General features: G+C 41.3%; 2 protein-coding genes across 2 annotated transcripts; both read left to right on the top strand.

Annotated features, from left to right (window-relative positions):
- Positions 1-6,668: 6,668 nt before the first annotated feature.
- LOC122403782 lies at positions 6,669-8,322 on the top strand. Its single transcript, XM_043407512.1, has 2 exons — positions 6,669-6,866; positions 7,801-8,322. The coding sequence occupies exons 1-2, from the start codon at positions 6,669-6,671 to the stop codon at positions 8,320-8,322; spliced, it is 720 nt and encodes a 239-aa protein (XP_043263447.1).
- A 422-nt stretch (positions 8,323-8,744) lies between these two features.
- On the top strand, positions 8,745-16,881 carry LOC122403783. Its single transcript, XM_043407513.1, has 2 exons — positions 8,745-9,405; positions 13,481-16,881. Exons 1-2 carry the CDS (start codon positions 8,745-8,747, stop codon positions 16,879-16,881), a joined length of 4,062 nt encoding a protein of 1,353 aa, XP_043263448.1.
- The last annotated feature ends 1,222 nt before the right edge of the window (positions 16,882-18,103 follow it).

An 18,103-nucleotide genomic window follows, 5' to 3' on the forward strand; every position in this document is an offset into this window, starting at 1 on the left:
AAGTTGAGAACCTCTTCATGATACTTTCTGTCTTATGAGATGAAGAAACACGTACGAAACTGCTGTAGCTCATAATTTTAGAAAAAAGTATGAAATTAACTTGAATTAGCCCCTGACATAGTATTCATAATACTCATCGATGTGAAAGGATACTGGCCAATAACTTGCAATTATAAGTATAATACATCTACAATATCATGGTACAAAATAGAACTAATATATTATTTCATTTGTCGTATTATTAAGGATCATGTACTGTTTGGGCTTCGTGAGTCGCCCAGGTTTATGACACAGGACCGCGTTTTTTGTAAAGTTTAGTCATGAATTTTTTGCCACAACTGTTTTTTATACATATTTACGTTGTAACGATAATATAACGCATCGTAATATATAATAATAATAATAATAATATGACAATGATGATGATGATATTATAACCATTATTATTATTATTATGGTCATGATGAATGACGCATGATGATGATAGTAAATATTACCTGTATGAATTACTTAAACTCTATCGTCTTCGGAATTGCTAATCACGTTGGAATCATGATTTAAGGTCGAGCTGGTGGGATTATGCAAGAGTGATAATGCTTCTGATGACATTTTTTGTACCGATTTGTAGTTTTCTGCGATGACTATTATTAGAGGGTTAGATGTAACAGCAACATACTTCATAACATCCTCCATGGTTGCATTTCGAGAATGTTTTCTGCAAATTCTTTCAATATTGAGTTCTCTGTGTATTCTTATTTCTTTATGCTGCATTCTTGAGCATCTTTCGATAGCTGATCATGGAAGAACTGCATGTTTAATAATATCAGCTCCATGACTACAATTTATGCACTTTTACCGGCATGAATACCATGGATACAGTTTCATATACCTGTTTCATGTTTCTAATGTATGTCATAAATATGTTAACATCAGTACGTACCACACGAAATTACTTCCAAGAGCATAGAATATCTTTTGATTAAATTTCATCTACTCCTATTATAGATGATGATAGAGGGGAATTTTGGAAAAAAGCGCGAACGCGTGTTTCCATCGTTTGTTGTTCCATATAGCCTGGTTTTACCGTTGTCTACAGTGTCCCATTTCAGTCGAATTTTTTCTCTTATTTCTTCCTTTCTGTGCTGCATCCCTTTGTTTGTCATCTACTGATCGTGATGTGCCGCATGTTATTTCTAATCGATCCGATAAATGAGGTAACCTTCAAAGTGCGGATTTTTGCATGTACACAACTTTTTTGAACTAGATCTCATGGGTATCTACAAACAGTATTAAACAACTTTCTATAGGTGTTAAACAAATAAATAAAATCAAAACGAATTTTTAGAACAATCGACAGGGGGTAGTGGGTACCTAAATTTTTCCGCGGAAAAACAATTTTCACATCGTTCTAAAAAAATTTTTTTCAGTTGCAGGGATCATAGAATCATTTCTGGTGAATCACATACCCCGTAAATCCTATGCATTTTCGAGAAAACATTAATTACCGAAAATATACTGTTTGGAATGTTTTCTATAACTTTTTTAACAAAGCTCGATCACAAATTAGTTTTCCTTGATTTTTTCGTCTTATTTTGACTGTAGAATCTCCCATTAAAATTTTCTCAGGGGTAGCCGACACTGTATTGAACTAAAATAGGATTTGAGGCTTTTTCGTAACATTAATATTTTCATTTTGTCCGCCTAGATCTATGAGTTAGCCACTGTGCGATGCACGCGGTGTAGAGTCATCCACCACCTTGGACGCCAAGATACGTTTGGCATCGTTGCACCCCCCGCCACGAAAACCCTTGGTGGAGGAGGGTAAACAAGCCACGTTATAGCAACGATAGAGCACGCCGGACAGATTCATTGACATCGCTCGCAGATTCGATTCGCTAAAACTTAAACAAGTTCGTTTTTGACTCGCAACAAGATTCGCTATAGCAACAAACAGATTCGTTTTGACTTATTGTTAGAATAGATTCGTTTTGAAAACGTTTTAGATACGCTTCGTTTCGTTTACACTCGGGCACGTATTATTTGTCTTTTGTTGAATTTTGTAATAAACATTACAAACCAAACTAGTTTCGTCCTTGCAAAGGATGGTCCTTCGAGTTTGTTAGTAGGCACACTTCGTGAAATAATTACAATATCCAAAAGAGCACGCCTCACCCACGGTTAAACATATACGAAAGGATCCATCCATAATAAATATGGGAATATAATTGATCCTTTCATATTTTATTTACATCACGAAGGAGCAATAATATTTTCGAATAGTGTCTTATTCGTTAAATAATGAACTAGTCAGCAATTTATACGTTAGAGAAAAATAAATTTAATCAAGAATCTACTTCTTTTCTTCATTGTAGCGAGATCACGTAGCCTGAGAAGTAAAAAATCAATTTCCGACGTTGATGGACAGCGAAGAAAGCCGCAACAACAGCGAATGATACAACAAATGTTCGATGACAAGCAAGAAATCTCTCGTTGGACTGGAGCCGACAATCTCGATGGAACGGTCACAAATCATTGTAGAGATTAAGGTCGGTTTACACGACAGTAATAACTCATCATCGGTCGTCCGGTTCGCTCTGCGGCAACCTGATCGACAGCTCTCGATCTCACCCCTTTTTCGAACGACAGCTCCTCGCGAAGAAGATCGCCTCGTCCTCGAGTTCGATACGAACGAAAACGTCACCGAGCCCCGCGTCGACGAGCAAATCGGTTTTGCCCCCGGCCCGATGATGGCGTTGGAATCGAGTTACGCAAAATGGATTTCTCCGTTAATAACTATCGTGGCCCTCGTCCGCCGATGCGTCGCGTTGGTCCGCCAGGTCGTCCAAAGCACTTCTTACATTCGCCGAGCTTGCATGGTCTGACTAAAAAGTTTTCAAATTTAAATCAAAACAATAATTTTTCATACAAATATCAATTATTTTCATTATCGGTTACTCGAAACACATTGAGTTTACACGGTCTAAAACTTCAATTGTAACGACGATTGAAACTTCTCATCTTTGTACATGCTCACTTTCAATCAACCCTATTTATCTTTCTCTTTTAACTTTGTATTTATTTTTTAATTTTTAGTCTCGTTACATTTCTTTATTTCTTTATTATTGATTTTATAAAAGCACTCGATGGAACGAATATGGAGAAAACCGATATAAAGTAACAAAGGATGAAGCAATAGAGTAGTTAATACTAAACCTACCTCGTGTAAATGGAAAAATATATCGCAAAGATGAAAGAAGAGATTTTCAATTTCCACTGTCTTGGAACAGTCTAACATGCATATTAAAAATAGTAAAACTTTACATGCGTGCAGTTCAGAAGTTACTAGTATTTTCTTCATAATTGAGCCACTATTAGAAGTGGTAAAGCTTCCTTTTTTAAATGGATTTTGGTTTATGTCGATCCATTTTCCATTTTAGATATATCGTATTTAATGAAGGGGTAATTTTTTAATTTCCTCTATTTCTTTCTCCGTCTAAGCCGAGAATTGCGTCTACACTGCGTCGGCATCTGTCATCTAGCACGGCCGATCGGCACCCTAAGTACTTCTCGGCAAAGCCAAACACTGCATCGTCTTGGATAGCATGGCTTGAAAAGCCGAACGGCATGCCGACGAGTCGATCGCCACGATGTCGGTAACCATCAAAAGAGATCGTGCCAAGACACGAGAGCACGAAAGTTTCATGTCAATTTCGTTCCAAAACCATCATCGAGATACAAAGATACAGGAACTTTAAACGTTAATAACTTTTTAACAAAGCCTCCATCAACAAATTGGTATTCTTTCGCGATCGAACGGAAAATTTCACAGCGCGACGATTGCTACCTCCAGTTCTGAAAGGCCCAGGCAAGGCCATAAAGCCCCGTCTTGTAACCAAATATGGTCATAGGCGAAAGATTTTTTCCTCGTGCCCATATTTTTGCATAGTCGATAGCCTTTCGTTCCGTTCAACGACGGAATTTTCCGCAACCCCCACTAACTGTTCATCCCCTGCACTAGTCGATGAAGTCAGTGTTCCGTTTGATTAGCTCAGGTTTTTACGCTTTTTTATGTTGCCAGATGTGGAACCGTTACTTCGTCGCGAAAGTCCTCGAATATTCCGCATCTGGCAAATTTTGTTGTAAAATAATTTAGTGCTTTGTCGAAACGAAAGCGCTAGGCCCGAGTTGACCAGCGAAGGGCTATATTGTTCCGCGGGTGGTACGGTCTTCGAGGCCAAACGTCGCACAGTGTGACGAGTATATGGGAGTTCGGGACAAAATTAATAACTCCTAAACTATTCAATTTTCGACTTAAGGCCTCTATACTTTTTTTAAGAGGATACAAAGATGCATCGATTTATGACCAAAAAAATACAATTTTACAAAAAAAATTAAGGTGATCTTAACAAGTAATAAGTAACAATAACAGTAACAAGTTTCTTAACGGCAATGAAAAGATTAATTGTTTTTATTGCCCACCTATGACATCGTGGCAAAGGTGGAGCGATTTATAAATTATAAATACATACAGTTTGTATAGCAATTATTCTATGTGGTTTCGACAATAGTGGTACTCGTCGGAAAACAAAAATCAAGAATATCAATTTCTTGACTGAGGCTTCGTTAAAAAGTTATTAAAAAATTCTACGATACGGTCTTTTCTACGATACGTTTGCTTTAACGGTTGAACGAATTAGCTTTTCTACGATTTAATTCAACGGTTTTACGGATTGGTCGATGTTTTCGGAGCCCGTTTCTTCCTCCGATACGCGATTTTGGGGGTGTCAACCGAATTTGGTATTAACTTTTAGCTCGACCAATTGGTCATCGACTTAGGGAAGGAGGACCCATTTTCACACCCCGTTTGGGAGGAAAAGTCTTTCCTCATACCTGAACGTGGTGGAGGAAGACTTCCAGGTCACCCCCAGAACGAGGGTGCCCGAGGTTTTCTCCCCAAGTCGAAGGCTACGTTAATTTATCGAAGAAAAAACGGGACTCCGGATTAGGACGCGACGAGTGGCCGCGCGTGTTTGACAGCTGTTTTATGGCTATATTGTTCCACGAGTTGGCGATGGTCGTTGTAGAGGACCGTGCCACCTACGGAACAATATAGCTTTTCGTTGGTCAACTCGGGCCTAGCACTTCCATTTCGTTAAAGCACTCGATGGTTTTACGACAATATTTGCCAGATGCAGAATATTCGAAGACTTTTTCGACAAAGTAACGACTCCGCATCTGGCAACATACAAAAGCGGATTTAAAAATATAATAGTAACCTTAATTTTTTATCGAAAATCAATATGTTTTTAAATTTAAGCAACTGCAATTTCTTGTTGGTTAGACACTGATTAACTTCGATACGAAACATTTTTTTGTCACATCATCGAAAGGGGCTGAAAAATCGTGGGGACTAGTTCGTGCCCCACCCTGTATATTGTTTAATATCGCTGATTTTGATTATTTTCTTCGGTTTGAGCAACTTCGAGCAGTTAAAATTGATTTGCATATGACGTGTAATATGCCATCAATTACTTAGTGTGCAAAAAATCACAGAGGTACTTTGAGGTACTTTTTTTAAAAATCCAGTCAATGTTGATAAACATTTAACATAAAAAAATTGGGACAAATTGTTAATATTGTAAAAAAGTCATTCTGCAGTTTGAAAGGACTTATAATACTGACCGTAATTTACAAAATTCAAATTAATTAGATAAACATTTGGCAAGTGGCACGTGTTTAAAAAAATGCACCAAAAACTGGAATAAATTTCAAGCATTATTATTGACAACAAATTGGGAAATTCATTCCAAATTGGCGGTAGTATTAAAATCTACGTTCCTTTATTAGTATTTTAAGATATAATAAGCTATGAATTTTAGACTTCAGTTTTTTCATTTTTGTTCATTGCTCGTCACACTGTGCGTCGGCCGTTCGGCAACGACCATTGCCAACTCGCGGAACAATATAGCCATAAAACAGCTGTTAAACGCGCGCGGCCACTCGTCGCGTCCTAATCCGGAGTACCGTTTTTTCTTCGATAAATTAACGTAGCCTTCGACTTGGGGAGAAAACCTCGGGCACCCTCGTTCTGGGGGTGACCCGGAAGTCTTCCTCCACCACGTTCAGGTATGAGGAAAGAGTTTTCCACCCAAACGGGGTGTGAAAATGGGTCCTCCTTCCCCAAGTCGATGACCAATCGGTCGAGCTAAAAGTTAATACCAAAATAGGTTGACACCCCCAAAATCGCGTATCGGTGGGTGTCCGAGCTGAGGAAGAAACGGGCCCCGGAAACATCGAACACAGTTTGTCAAAACGTTAAATCGAACGCATCGTATAAAGAATCAGCTTGTGACAAATCGTTTAGAAAAGTGGCAGTGTGCTTTAATCGTTTAGAAAAGTGACAGTGTGCTTCAATCATTGTGCATTATTTAAACGTGCTTCAGTAAGTAAATTTGTATATTGAATTGTATAGTAAATTTATATTTGTATTAATTTTATATTTGTATAGTACATTTCTGAAAATGGAAAACGACTGGACAAATGAAAATGTCCTGTAACTCATAGAAATGTACCGTGAACGCCCTAACTTATGGGACTGTCAAAACAACAATTACAAGGTTAGAAACAAGCGGCATGATGCGATACTAGAAATTGCAGTGTCTTTTGGCATGACAAAAGAAAAAATAGAAAGAAAAATAAAAAATTTACTTAGTCATTTTGCAAGGGAAGTGAAGAAAGAGAAAGAGAGCATGAAGTCAGGCACTGGCGCAGATGACATTTTTAAAAGTAAATGGTATGCCTATAAAAGCTTGTCATTTTTAAAAGACAAGAATAAAGCAAGAAGGACAGTTGATACGGAGAATAAGGTACGTAATAAAAATACATTCTTTATATTGACATTCCATTATCATTTTATTGTTATCGCACAAATATCGAGAAATTATGACTTTTCGTACTGCCACGGTACAGCTCCTTCTGCCGATGAGAAGTATTCTTTAAACTCCTCTCTCACTTCCTGCGCTTCCGCTGAACTTTTGCGTCCTATTTGTGTGAAATTTGTCAATGTTGATCCTTGTGATTCTGCCCTCCAAGCAGCGGCAATGACATTTCCAGTCTCGGAACATTCGCTGTCAAATGTTCCTGGAGGATTATAAATATTTTTTGATCCACTTTTTCTAAGAAAATTATGTAAATAAACTGATGCTAATGTAACTTTAGTTGCTGTATTTGGTTGCAACATCATCGGCTTTCGAAAAACTCTGAATACGGATGACAGTATGCCGAAAACGTTTTCCGAAATTCTCCGTGCCCTACTCAAACGATAATTAAAAATCCGGGTTTTTGAATATTTTGCTTGAACTCCTGGACATGGTTTCATTATACTTTGGTTCAGCGGAAAAGCATCATCTCCTACGAATACAAACGGTGTTTTTCGTGTTCTTCCTGGGAGAACACAGTCGGCAGGCAGTTTCATTTTTAAAGCGGTCAGTAATGAATTAAATGATGTATTTTTTAATACTCCGCCGTCAGAAATTCGTCCCTGACATCCCACATCGCAATAAATAAAATTGTAATTGGCGTCAACCACTGCGAAAAGCACTATACTAAAGAATCCTTTGTAGTTAAAAAATTCTGTGCCGCTATTTAGTGGTGCCTGTATGGATATATGTTTTCCGTCCATTGCTCCTACACAATTAGGGAAATTCCATTTGGTGTTGAAATCTTTTGCTACAAGATTCCACTCTTGCTCATTCTGAGGCATCTAAAAAAATTAATTGCCAAACATTAACTTATTTGCAGGTTAACAGCGCATTGGAATGTTCGGAGGAAGACTCCGATGAAAATGAAATTGAAGTTGAGGAAGACTCTTCGGATTTCATTAATACAGAGAGTCAAAAATTTGTGTCGCCGAAAAATATACCATCGAGGAAGAGGAAAAATGATGGTGATGCCAAAGAAGCGTACAAAATATTAAAACATATGTATTCTAATAAGAAGATAAAAGACGAATACGACCTTTATGGCGAACAAGTTGCCATAAAAATTAGGAAACTACAGACTCCACAATCCAGAGCAATAGTTCAACATTTAATCAATACCACATTATTTGAAGCGGAAATGGGAAAATATAATAATTTTCCATCCTTTAATAACCCTAACCCTAACCCATACACACATAATTACACATCCCCTATTTCTAGTAGTACATTTCCTTTTACAACACAATCATCAAATAGCCCTCAATCCACAATAAACATACAAGTGCCGTCTCCATCACTTACTCCTACATTGTACACCTCCACTCTGTGGTGGATCGGCTAGTCACGGTCCTGGTGTGGTGGATCGGCTAGTTACGATCCTGGGTAGTCGCGGCGCCACGCGGCGGCGAGTAGGAGAGGGAGAGTGCGAAAAGAAGATCGGCACGAGAGTATCGCCACAAGGCGAACCAGTTGTAATGTTCCTAAATATCTGTATATACTGAATAAACTATTAACCTCACCATGCCTTGGTTACTCGGACACTACAGCTTTCAGAAGTGGGATAGTGAATTCGCATGGACTGGTGAATTTGGATAAAAGTTAGTGGAAAAAGATTTTTATGGTTCGAGTAGCATGGGCAGTTTTATTACGCAGTATTCGAGAAAGTTCGTTTTATGGTGTGTGTCTGGTTGAGGGCGATGGTGTTATGCGCGTGAGTTGATTGTGATTCGTATTTGGTATTTATTGGAATATTGACGCGGCACAATGCGTAGTTTACGACAAATTCCGGGAATGCACGAAAATATTTCCGCGGCGTCGACAAAGGCGATCAGAGCTTTCCATAACCTCGTCTTCGGGAGCGAAGGTGACCGGAAAAACAGGAGTCGTCTCAGAGAATTTACAGGATTTGAGTTTACGGAGAATTCGAATGAATTTCAAGATAAGGTTACGTGGGTGGAAAATATATTTACGGCCGGGGATTTGACGGCAATTTGCAGTATCTTAAGATTGGACTATAACGGTGATGTGCAAACTGTGGCACACAGAATTTGTAAACATTTAACGGATCTGGGACTATTGGAGGAAGCGGTACACGGAAATGAAACAGAGGATGAGGGGGATGAGACGGATCAAGACGAAGGCGGAGAGCCGGAACAAGTCGCGTGCCGAGCGGAAGTGCAAGTGCTGCCAAGATTTACGCTAAGTTTTCGTGATATAGAAGATACCATACGACCGTTCAGGGGTCACGATGAGTACCCAGTGGAAACATGGTTGTCGGATTTTGAGGACAATGCTACATTGTTTGGTTGGACAGAAATACAAAAGTTATTATTTGCCAAGAAATCTTTAACGGGACTAGCGAAGTTATTTATACGGGGTGAACGGGATCTCACCACGTGGAAGAAATTTAAATCGCGTTTGTTGGGTGAGTTTTCGAAGAGAATAACCAGTGCCGAGTTGCATCAGAAACTTTATAGACGGAAAATTAAACGCGACGAATCCGTACAAGAATATTTTTTAGCAATGAAAGAGCTAGCTTCTCGTGGTAGAATTGAAACAGCAGCTCTCATACAGTATGTGATTGACGGTATTACGGATGACCCAAACAGAAAGACTTTTTTGTACGAAGCACAAAACATCTCAAGCTGAATCACGTTATCACAGTTTCGAGCTTGAAGCCTTAGCCATTGTGTATTCTCTTGAAAGATTTAGAATTTATTTGCAAGGCGTCAAATTCAAGATAGTTACGGATTGTAACAGTTTAAAATTGACATTAGAACGTAAGGAAGTCAATCCTCGGATATTGAGATGGTCGTTAATATTGCGGAACTACGACTATACATTAGAACACCGGTCAAGTGAGCGTATGCACCACGCCGATGCCTTAAGTCGGAATTATTCGGTACTGATTGTTACGGAAAATAGTTTCGAAAGGAATTTATCGCTTTTACAAAACTTAGATCCGGAAATCGTTAGAATTAGAACTAAGTTACAGAAGGCTGAGGATAAGTTCTTTGAGCTTAGCAATGGATTGATTTATAGGAAAATGCAAGGCAAATTATTATTTTACGTTCCATTTTCTATGGAAAATAATGTTATTCGGGCTAGTCACGAGCACATTGGCCATCAAGGGATAAGTAAGACTTGCGAATATTTGAGTCGCGTGTATTGGTTTCCTCGTATGAAACAAAAGGTGCAAAATTTTATTGAGAATTGCATTAAATGTATAACTTACTCTACTTCTACTCGAATCGAAGGTAACTTACATTGTCCAGATAAAGGCAATCTTCCATTTGATTGTATTCATCTTGATCATTACGGTCCTTTAGAACGAACGAGACATCGTCAAAAATATATCTTCGAGGTAATTGATGCATTTACTAAGTTCGTCAAGTTTTATCCTGTAACCTCTACGTGTGCCGACGAAGTAATTAAACACTTAAAGAACTACTTTACTGTATATAGCGTGCCAAAGAAAATTGTAAGTGATAGGGGCATCGCATTTACCTCATTAAAGTTTAAAGAGTTTTTATCGCAATATGGAGTTCGACATATCTTAATAGCAACGGCTACGCCTCATGCGAATGGGCAAATCGAGTGGGTAAATGGAACGTTAACACCTATGTTAGCGAAACTGGCCCAAACTCAAAGTAATTGGAATGTCGTTTTAGCCGATACTGAATTTGCTTTGAATAACACGGTAAATCGTTCAACCGGAGATACTCCCGCGCGATTACTTTTTGGCACTAATCAAACAGGCCGTATTAATGATGAGTTAAGAGTAATTTTAGAAGAACAAAATAAGATAGATAGAGATGTTACATATCATTCATGCATGGGGCTGAAACGTTTGGTGACTTGGGCGTTGGCTCGAGCATCTAGCGAGCAACCCTTTGAACGGGGTTGACTCATGCCGTATGCGCACACCCGGCCCAATTTTCATTGCCTTTTATGGTAATGCCCCGCCTTAGTACTGGGCATTTTCAACTATATAAGGGCCGCGGTTTCTTACTCAGGGAGCTCAGTTTTACCTAAACTCTTGGCACGACGTTACTGTGACACTCAGGGCAAGATCGGGCTATAATCCCCTTCAAGCAACTATCTACGACTATCTACCTTAGCGGTTTATCAGTGAGTGTCCATTAATCGAGTAGAGCTCCCGCGAACGCGCCGCGTTAAAAGCCGATAACGAATCTTTCGCCTTCGAGGCAATTTAGCAATTGTACAACTTCTTGTAAACCCATAGCTGTACTTGAGCATCGTCAAAAATATATATTCAAGTTATTGTTCCTTACGTGTGTTATTCACTCAAGGCAACCCTGAACCATATTAACCGTAAGGCTAGGGGTATCTCACGAACCCGGTACACCTTTACCGCTCGAGGTGTACCATCACGACAGAGAGCAAGATCCTAAAACATCCTAAAACCCTACGTGGCTCCCAGGGTATAAAGCCCCTGGTTCGTCCACTCCTACTAGCGGCTCCCAGGGTATAGAGCCCCTGGTTCGTCCGTGAAACCATTCATTTTCCCTATAAATCTAACCCCGTGGCTCCCAGGGTATAGAGCCCCTGGTTCGTCCACGTAACCTCCACCTACGGCTCCCAGGGTATAGAGCCCCTGGTTCGTCCGGACCTCCTTTCTTTTCCTAACCATACCCAAAACCACCGGTCGAGTACTGCCCCTCGACCGAATCCAGGATCTCGCGCTCCCGCTCGTAACAAACTGGTGACAGCGGTGGGATACACCTTACGATCTTTCTGTTAATATATCAATTCAGGGTTTTGGTTATATACTAGCGGAAGCTGAAATATCAGCCTAGTTAACCATACTTTTTAGAGAGAGCTCCCGCGTTAGCAACAGACTAATATTAAAATCGACATAGGTATCGACTTTAGTTTTGCTACGCGTTATTAGGACTCGATCAATTTAAGCGACGTCAGTCACAAGCAACACGCTTACATCTGACGATATCGCATAGACATTTTAGTGAGAGCTTTCGCGCTAGTAAGAAACTAACTTAAAAATCGACATAAGTATCGACATTAGTTTTTCTACGCGTTATTTACCGGTTGTATACTAGTTACTTAGTCAACCGCTAAAATGGCTCAAGCAAACGCTGCAACATCAGGCATAAGCAGAACGCTTACAGCTGATGAAATCGCGAATTTAACATATTCTATGGCTGTATTAACGCAACGAAATTGCTTACAGTCAGCCGTGATTTCGATTCCCACATTCGACGGCGAAAGCGCTTCTTTATCGGCCTTTGCGCAAAAAGTCGGGGACGGTCTCGCGTTTATTCCGCCGAATACGGAAAAAGAGTATCTCGCGTTAGTGCTCACGAAGTTAATCGGTCCGGCTAGAACCTGCACTCAAGGATACGCATTCCAAAATATTAGGGAATTGCTTAAATTCCTGAAAAAGAGATTTGCACCGGGTCGGAACTTAAAATATTTCCAAGGAGAAATAAGCCGTCTGAAGATACGCTCAGACGAATCTCTAAGAAATTACGTGAATCGCGTCTGTGACTTAGTTCACAATACGCGCATAGCGATTCGTGATCGCTACGAAGAAAATAACGAGCATCACATCCGCGACATGGAAAGGGACGTTCTGGAAGGATTCATCGAGGGATTACCGGAACGAATCTTCCTGCGTGTCCATGCTCTAAATAAAAAAATAGATACACTGGACGATGCCTATGACGCCGTCTTGGAAGTAGACAGACGGTTGAAAAATAAACATAGCTTCGTACCAGACGAAAGTCATCACTGGGAAAATACACCCAGATCCCGGGCCACCTACCCTCGGTCACCGTCACCCTCTTATCACCGACGCAGGGAACGGAGCGCATCTGGATCCGAGGACGACCACGAGGACCGGCCAAGGAGGACATCTGCGTTTACACTACGCAGGAGCCCCTCTTACAACTCTGACGCATCTCAAGAGGACACCTGCACCACAGGAAGGGTGGCTAGACGCAAGGAAAACCGAAACCACCACCTGTTTTGTTGGAATTGCGGAAAAAAGGGTCACGACGGCGAAGCCTGCAAGAGGGAAGAAAGGACAACCCGCCGACTTATGGACAACCGTTCCCGCAATTCGTCAACGGATTCTTTAAACTCCAATCGCGTTCGTCACGACGGCGATGTGACGAACGGGACAGATCAAAATCGCCAAAGAGTAGTCCGATTCAGCGACGAGACTCCGAGCAACTCTACAAGGAAGCTCCTGCAGCGCGAATCAGGGCAAAGGTACCGGAACTGAAGAACGGATCAGGGGAATTCTTGATTGACGGAGGCTCCTCTGTCAATCTTATCCACGTAGACGCATTGAAATACCCAAAATCATTTACGTCCAGGGAACGCGTGGAAATCACTGGTCTAGCGCCGGCCGCCATATACACGATAGGCACAGTAACCCTACACATTAATTCTGCCCCAGCACATTTTCATGTGTTAAACAATTTTCCCATTATCTTCCGCAATTGGGCTTATAGGAAGTCCATTTTTGGCCCAAGAAGGAGCCGAAATTTCGTACTATCACAAAACCTTGGTAACACGAAATCAACCAGTCAAACCGATACCTTTTTCTAACGAAGACGAGTTCAGCACTAAATACCGTCTACCTGCTAGAACGAGGCAACAAATCACAATAAAGGTAGCCAATCGAGGCATCAAGGAAGGCTATTTACCTCGAGTAAAGACACCGAAAGAAGTTTTCGTTGGAGAAGCCGCAGTTTACACCCATGACGACATATGTTACGCGATGGCAACCAACACCAGCGAGGAAGACATCGAACTTGAACTGGAACCACAATACCTTCAACCGTACGAAATTTGGAGTTCATCTGATGAAGATCCTGTAATGTCGTACGAAACTCCACCAAGAAAGATTTTAAACCGGGAAAAGAAAATTTGGGAAAATCTAAAAACAAACCATCTCAATAGGGAGGAACAGGAACATGTGCATAACCTCATACAGGAATTTTCGGATAGATTCTACCTGCCAGGAGACAGACTGGATAAGGTACCCAATTTTCACCATTCCATTCACACCATAGACGAAATACCCATCAACACCAGACAATACCGTTACCCGCCAATTCATCAAGAGGAAATTCAACGTCAAGTAACAGCCCTTCTATCACAAGGAATTATCCAACCGTCTACTTCACCTTACAACTCACCATTATGGATTGTACCAAAGAAATCTGATGCTGACGGTAAGAAACGTTGGCGCATGGTCATCGACTTCAGGTCGCTGAACGAGAAGACTGTTAGTGACAAATACCCGCTACCACAAATAACTGAAATTCTGGATAAACTGGGAGGAGCAAAATATTTCTCAATTTTCGACCTTGCGAATGGATTCCACCAGATCGAGATGAACAAATTGGACAGACAAAAAACAGCTTTCACCACTCCACGGGGGCATTACGAATTCGGTCGAATGCCTTTTGGATTAAAAAACGCCCCACCAACATTCCAAAGGCTCATGGATCAAGTTTTGACTGGACTGCATGGAACAGAATTATTCGTCTATCTGGATGATATCGTGGTATATTCATCCTCGTTACGTGAACATGAAATCAAGATAAAAAAATTATTCAATCGACTCAGAGAACACGGTCTCACCCTGCAGACGAGTAAGTGCCAATTTTTAAGAAGAGAGGTAACTTACTTAGGACACATCGTTACAGCCAAGGGTGTAAAACCCGACCCGAGGAATCTGCAAGCAGTAAAGGAATTTCCAATACCCAAGACACAGAAGAATATACAACAGTTTTTGGGATTGACGGGATATTACCGTCGGTTCATTCAAAATTATTCGGGAAAAGCTCAACCCTTAGTACAATTACTTGGAAAAGGAGTGCGTTTCAACTGGACATCGGAACAACAAAAGAGTTTTGAACAACTACGGGACGAACTCTGTGAACAACCGATCTTGCAATATCCGGATTTTAATCAACCATTCATCATCACCACGGACGCATCGGACTTCGCAGTTGGCGCGGTTCTCAGCCAAGGGCAGATAGGACAAGACCTTCCGATCGCTTACGCATCTCGGAGCTTGGGCAAGGCCGAAAGGAATTACTCAGCGACCGAAAAGGAATGTTTGGCTATGGTTTATGCAGCGCAATATTTCCGACCATACGTTTTTGGACGAAAGTTTACTCTGGTGACAGATCACAGACCGCTTGTTTGGTTACATTCCGTGAAGGACCCTACATCTCGTTTGGCCAAATGGAAACTAAAACTTCTGGAGTATGAGTACGATGTTGTACACAAATCTGGGAAAACAAATAAGAACGCAGATGCGCTATCACGCAACCCAGCACACATCTGTTTGCCACTCGCTTCAAAAGAAGATAAAACATACAGGCCAACAGGACTCTTGAAAATACCAGGTGGAACAGGTATAGGACAGCGCGTGAAGTCCTTACGCAGAAAACAAGCACATCCGCTATACGTTGATTCGAACACTAGCTCTGACGAAGCCCCGTATCAAGAATCCATAATAAAGAAGAGAGGACCACCAAAAAGCATCAGGAAAAATATAACTGGGAATTCGCCGATCTCGTTACTACCTACCCTCACCCGCGAAAAGGACCCGGCAGATGAACCATTAGAAGTTTTCGACACTCCAATTGCACAATCTACTCCATTCAATTCACCGGAACAGAATAAGTCCATTTTATCATATTCCATTAATAATGAAGCAAGTCCAATAGCAGGAAATTTGATCTCTTTCGAAGACGACACCGACACAACGATCATTCAAACGAGTCACCAACCAGAAGATAAAAATCAAAACACAGTAATAGAAACAGCTGCAACTCATTTACCCGCCTCGCCATCACCACATGTAGCAAATCAAGGATTGTTTAGTTCGGAAAGAACAGACTCAAGTCTGAACCTGTGGGACATCGTACCGTCTACTTCCGAGCCTATCGGTGCCGCACAACCGTCAACAAACACTTCAACGGACCCCTTGCTCATCACTCCACCCGTAGAAGACCGCATACCCCTAATTTCGGAAGCTCACGACAGCCTTATCGGAGGACACAAGGGAATTGCCAAAACATACAGACGATTATTTCCAAAGTACACCTGGCCAGGATTAAGGAATGATATACAGGAATATATTAGGAAATGCAAAAGCTGTCAGGAGCAGAAGCTGGTTCGAATGAAAACTCGACAGCCGATGCTTATCACCGATACACCAACAGAACCCTTTGATAAAATTGCTTTGGACACTGTAGGACCATTACCTGAAACACCCAGCGGAAACCGATACATCTTAACAATGCAGGACAATTTAACGAAATATTGTTTGGCCGTCGCAATACCAAATATTCGAGCAACAACCATAGCAGATGCCTTTGCCCGGCATTTCATCGCCATTTACGGAACTCCGCGTGCCATACTGACTGACCGAGGAACCAGCTTCTTAGGGGAAATTATGACACACATGGCAGAAATTTTCAAAATTAAACAACTCACTACATCAGGCTATCGACCACAAACTAATGGATCTTTGGAAAGGAGTCATCACGTTCTCACCGAATACCTGAAACATTATATGAATTCATACGAAGATTGGGACTTGTTAATTCCATTCGCCATGTTTTCATATAATACTTCGGTACATGAAGCTACTGATTTTACACCATTCGAGTTAATATTTGGAAAACCTGCACGGATACCAACATCATTCCCTACCGGAGAGAAGCTACAGACCTATGGATCATACATTTCAGAATTAACCACCAAATTGACCGAAATTCGTAACATAGCTGCAAATAATTTGAATAGGGCAAAGGAGCGCTCAAAACGCTATTACGACAAACGCTCAAAACCAGTGGAATTCAAATTGGACAATATGTTTATGTCTTGAACGAACCACGTACCAGCAAATTCGACCCGCACTACATCGGACCGTTCAAAATAATAGATAAAACGAAAACGCACAATGCCGTTTTGGAAATCAACGACCGCAAAACAATAGTGAAGCATGAGGATAAACTTAAGCATGCCCACCTGTCAGAAGATAGTAGTGAATCAGACTAAAGGACCACCAGCCCACCACACACCACCCAACAGCAGCCGGAGGACTACCTGTCCTTTCCACCTTCAACATCAACAGAAACCGGAACAGTTCAGTGCTAGTGTCGCGGTGCATGGGCCATATGAGTCAGTGAACAGTGTGGACGGATGTACTCGTGTGCACGTATGTAGTATGATGTACCAAACGTTTTAGTCCCAATTATGAAAGCGCCATTATTAAATGACGTTTCATTTAAGGGGGGGGAGTGTTGTTACATATCATTCATGCATGGGGCTGAAACGTTTGGTGACTTGGGCGTTGGCTCGAGCATCTAGCGAGCAACCCTTTGAACGGGGTTGACTCATGCCGTATGCGCACACCCGGCCCAATTTTCATTGCCTTTTATGGTAATGCCCCGCCTTAGTACTGGGCATTTTCAACTATATAAGGGCCGCGGTTTCTTACTCGGGGAGCTCAGTTTTACCTAAACTCTTGGCACGACGTTACTGTGACACTCAGGGCAAGATCGGGCTATAATCCCCTTCAAGCAACTATCTACGACTATCTACCTTAGCGGTTTATCAGTGAGTGTCCATTAATCGAGTAGAGCTCCCGCGAACGCGCCGCGTTAAAAGCCGATAACGAAATCTTTCGCCTTCGAGGCAATTTAGCAATTGTACAACTTCTTGTAAACCCATAGCTGTACTTGAGCATCGTCAAAAATATATATTCAAGTTATTGTTCCTTACGTGTGTTATTCACTCAAAGGCAACCCTGAACCATATTAACCGTAAGGCTAGGGGTATCTCACGAACCCGGTACACCTTTACCGCTCGAGGTGTACCATCACGACAGAGAGCAAGATCCTAAAACATCCTAAAAACCTACGTGGCTCCCAGGGTATAAAGCCCCTGGTTCGTCCACTCCTACTAGCGGCTCCCAGGGTATAGAGCCCCTGGTTCGTCCGTGAAACCATTCATTTTCCCTATAAATCTAACCCCGTGGCTCCCAGGGTATAGAGCCCCTGGTTCGTCCACGTAACCTCCACCTACGGCTCCCAGGGTATAGAGCC

Source organism: Colletes gigas, unplaced genomic scaffold, assembly GCF_013123115.1.
Source record: "Colletes gigas isolate AHSC1104 unplaced genomic scaffold, ASM1312311v1 Colletes_gigas_Sc00074, whole genome shotgun sequence".
In the NCBI taxonomy this organism is placed as follows: Eukaryota; Metazoa; Arthropoda; class Insecta; order Hymenoptera; family Colletidae; genus Colletes; species Colletes gigas.

Excerpts from the sequence above, each read along its gene's own strand:
- LOC122403782 (XM_043407512.1), top strand. The coding sequence starts at position 6,669 with ATGACAAAAGAAAAAATAGAAAGAAAAATAAAAAATTTACTTAGTCAT. Across the intron at positions 6,867-7,800 it reads CAGTTGATACGGAGAATAAG|GTTAACAGCGCATTGGAATG; the intron begins GTACGTAATAAA and ends ACTTATTTGCAG.
- LOC122403783 (XM_043407513.1), top strand. The coding sequence starts at position 8,745 with ATGCGTAGTTTACGACAAATTCCGGGAATGCACGAAAATATTTCCGCG. Across the intron at positions 9,406-13,480 it reads ATTTAAATCGCGTTTGTTGG|GAAGTCCATTTTTGGCCCAA; the intron begins GTGAGTTTTCGA and ends TTGGGCTTATAG.